At 45.8% G+C, this 2,500-nt stretch overlaps 1 protein-coding gene across 1 annotated transcript in view; it reads left to right on the top strand.

Annotated features, from left to right (window-relative positions):
* Positions 1-2,500, top strand: part of tns1a (tensin 1a) — a 112,426-nt gene that overhangs the window by 31,687 nt on the left and 78,239 nt on the right. Inside the window, exon 2 of the mRNA XM_031558174.2 lies at positions 1,208-1,322. Within this exon, the coding sequence (XP_031414034.1) occupies positions 1,208-1,322 (115 nt within the window). The remainder of the gene's footprint in view (positions 1-1,207; positions 1,323-2,500) is intronic.

Raw genomic sequence — 2,500 nt, 5'->3', positions numbered from 1 at the left:
AGTTTTACCCAGATGCAAATATACATTCTCATCAAAGGTGTGCTCCCTGGTTGTCAAGCCCCTTACCTTAGTGTTGTTTGCACCTTGTTAAACTACTGGAGTACAGATGTTTCTGGCCCACAGCACAGCAACAGAGTAGAACCATCTGGAACCTTCCGCTGGTGTCTTTCCAGAACACTGCAGGTGTCTCTACTAGCAGCCAAAGCAGGTTGTTCCTATTAGACCAAAGCAGAATGGTCCTTGTATAGAGGAGAGCCTGTGAGTGGTGCGTGTGTCCCACTCATGCATGTTGTGGGTCGTCACACGGAGGCTGAGTACAGATGATGAGGCCCCTGGCTGTAGTGAGTCGTGTGTTTCTTTTTAGCACACTTTAATTAGTCACCTAATGAGGAATCTTCAAAGCTATTGTGTTCTCTGGTGTGTGTGTGTGAGTGTGTGTGTGTGTGTGTGATGTGTGGTTTTGTGTGTGTGTGTGTGTGTGTGAGTGCTCGTGCGTATACATATGTTCGCTTCATGTCCCTGTTTCCCGCTGCTAACGCCCGTCCCATGTGAGGCTCACACCATTACACCCTCATAACCGCATGCACCCCAGAGGCACGGCCAGGCTTCCTGCTCCTCGTGCTAACGAGGAAACGGGAAACGCGGTGTGTGTCGCTGTGCGTTGTCGCAGAACTCTTTCTCCATTACACGTGCCGAATCTGTCAAACATCCTGTAAACATCCTCCTCCCGCCGTGTCCCCACAGCGTGTGTGCGGCTGCTGACTGACGGAACCTGAACGTCAGCACCTACCTAACACATCAAACTGAGTTTACAGACCCAGGCCACCTCCAGGTGCATAGTGAGGATGGAGAATGGGTTCCAGCGGAGGAAAGAGTTTCAGGGGAGGGGTATTGATTAAGTGTTGATTGAACAGTGAACAGCTGATGTGTGGTTATTCTACAAGACAGCAAGGGAGAGTTTAGCCTTCAGGGGATGGGAGCAAGATCACTGTTTAGTATTATATAAGACTTACTTAATCAATTTCTCTTTCTCGTTCTCTTTTTCTTTCTCATCCTCTTTCTCTCTCTCTCTCTCTCTCTTCTCCCTGTATCTCTCTTCTTCTTTCGATACCTCGTACTTTTTCTCTTACTTTCTCTCCTTCTCTTTCTCTCCACCTCCCTCTCCTTCTCGCTCTCCCTCTCCTTCTCTTTCTCTCCTTCTCCACAGCCAGAAGACTTTGAGGGGGTTCACTCCCACACCTTCAAAGTGAAGGCATTCAAGAAGGTCGTGTGCTGTTCAGTGTGCAAGACGGCTGTCACCAAAGAAGGCCTGGTCTGCAAAGGTCAGTCTCAGATACACGCACGCGCGCACACACACACACACACACACACACACACACACACACACACACACACACACACACACACACACCCTTTTTCCTACCACACGCATCATTCAGTGTTATTGTAGGGGCATTTTTATGTGATGGCTGTCATGCCCTTTTATGTCTCGGATGACTACATGGCAGAGGCTTCTAAGTGAAAGGGCACAGGGCGCACACAGTCATTGGGCATACAGAAAGCTTCATGGAGGTTTGGCATTTGTGTCTATACTTGTATAGTATAGTATAGTATAGTATAGTATATACATGTGTTTGTATACATTGTATCCTTGGTAGTTGTGCTTTGACTGGGAGTTGTTTGTGTGTTTGTGCTGTTTCGTGTTTAGGCGTGGCTGCGATTTTCCCCTGAGTGTCTCCAGGTAATTGAATGCTGGTTGGGTCAAATAGAAAAACATGGTTTCCCTGGAATTGATTTAGCAAAAAGATCATAACATAATACGTCCTTTGCCTGTGGTCGTAATCGTGTTAACCTTATTGAGAGGGACGCAACTGAACGCTGAGTCATCGTTGCCTCACAGCATAGACGTTCATGAGGTTCGCTTGCCTGGGTTGGCTCAGTGCATTATCAGTGCGATTAGATCATTTCAGTACCATATGGCCAGTGGACAGCTCCCTATTCCCCCTCTATCTCTTCATCAGTCCAGTCAGCAGGTTTCCGGAAACTTAAAGGCTCACATTTAAGATAAAGACAGAGAACTGATCACTCGGAAAGTAAATCATCATCTGCAGTATCATGACTGCAGTGTTTACACGTGTACACACTGCTGTGAAATATCTTACTGGTATGCTATATTTTAAACATGGAAGGACTTGTGCCGACTGCACTCATGTAAGCTCTTGTTCTTTTGCCTCACCCTTGCTTTATGTTAAGCTTTTCTAGTATACTATATTCCTAAAACATACTGTACTTATTCAGTGCCTTTTTTCTAAATACATGTCTTTACAAGCTGTACTTGGATTTAAGGTTAGGATTAAGTATTTGTCAGGGCTAGTAGAGTGTAGAAATGTGCATGTATAAAAGCACTTGAGAGAATAAGTACTTACTTACATAAGTCCACTTAAATAAGGGCATAAAGTGGGATCCATGCCTCTGATGGGATAAGTATTCTCTGCTGCCC

Source organism: Clupea harengus, chromosome 21 (genome assembly GCF_900700415.2).
Source record: "Clupea harengus chromosome 21, Ch_v2.0.2, whole genome shotgun sequence".
Lineage (NCBI taxonomy): Eukaryota > Metazoa > Chordata > Actinopteri > Clupeiformes > Clupeidae > Clupea > Clupea harengus.
Note: the sequence above shows the minus strand (reverse complement) of the source record. Positions and strands in the feature narration are given on the sequence as shown.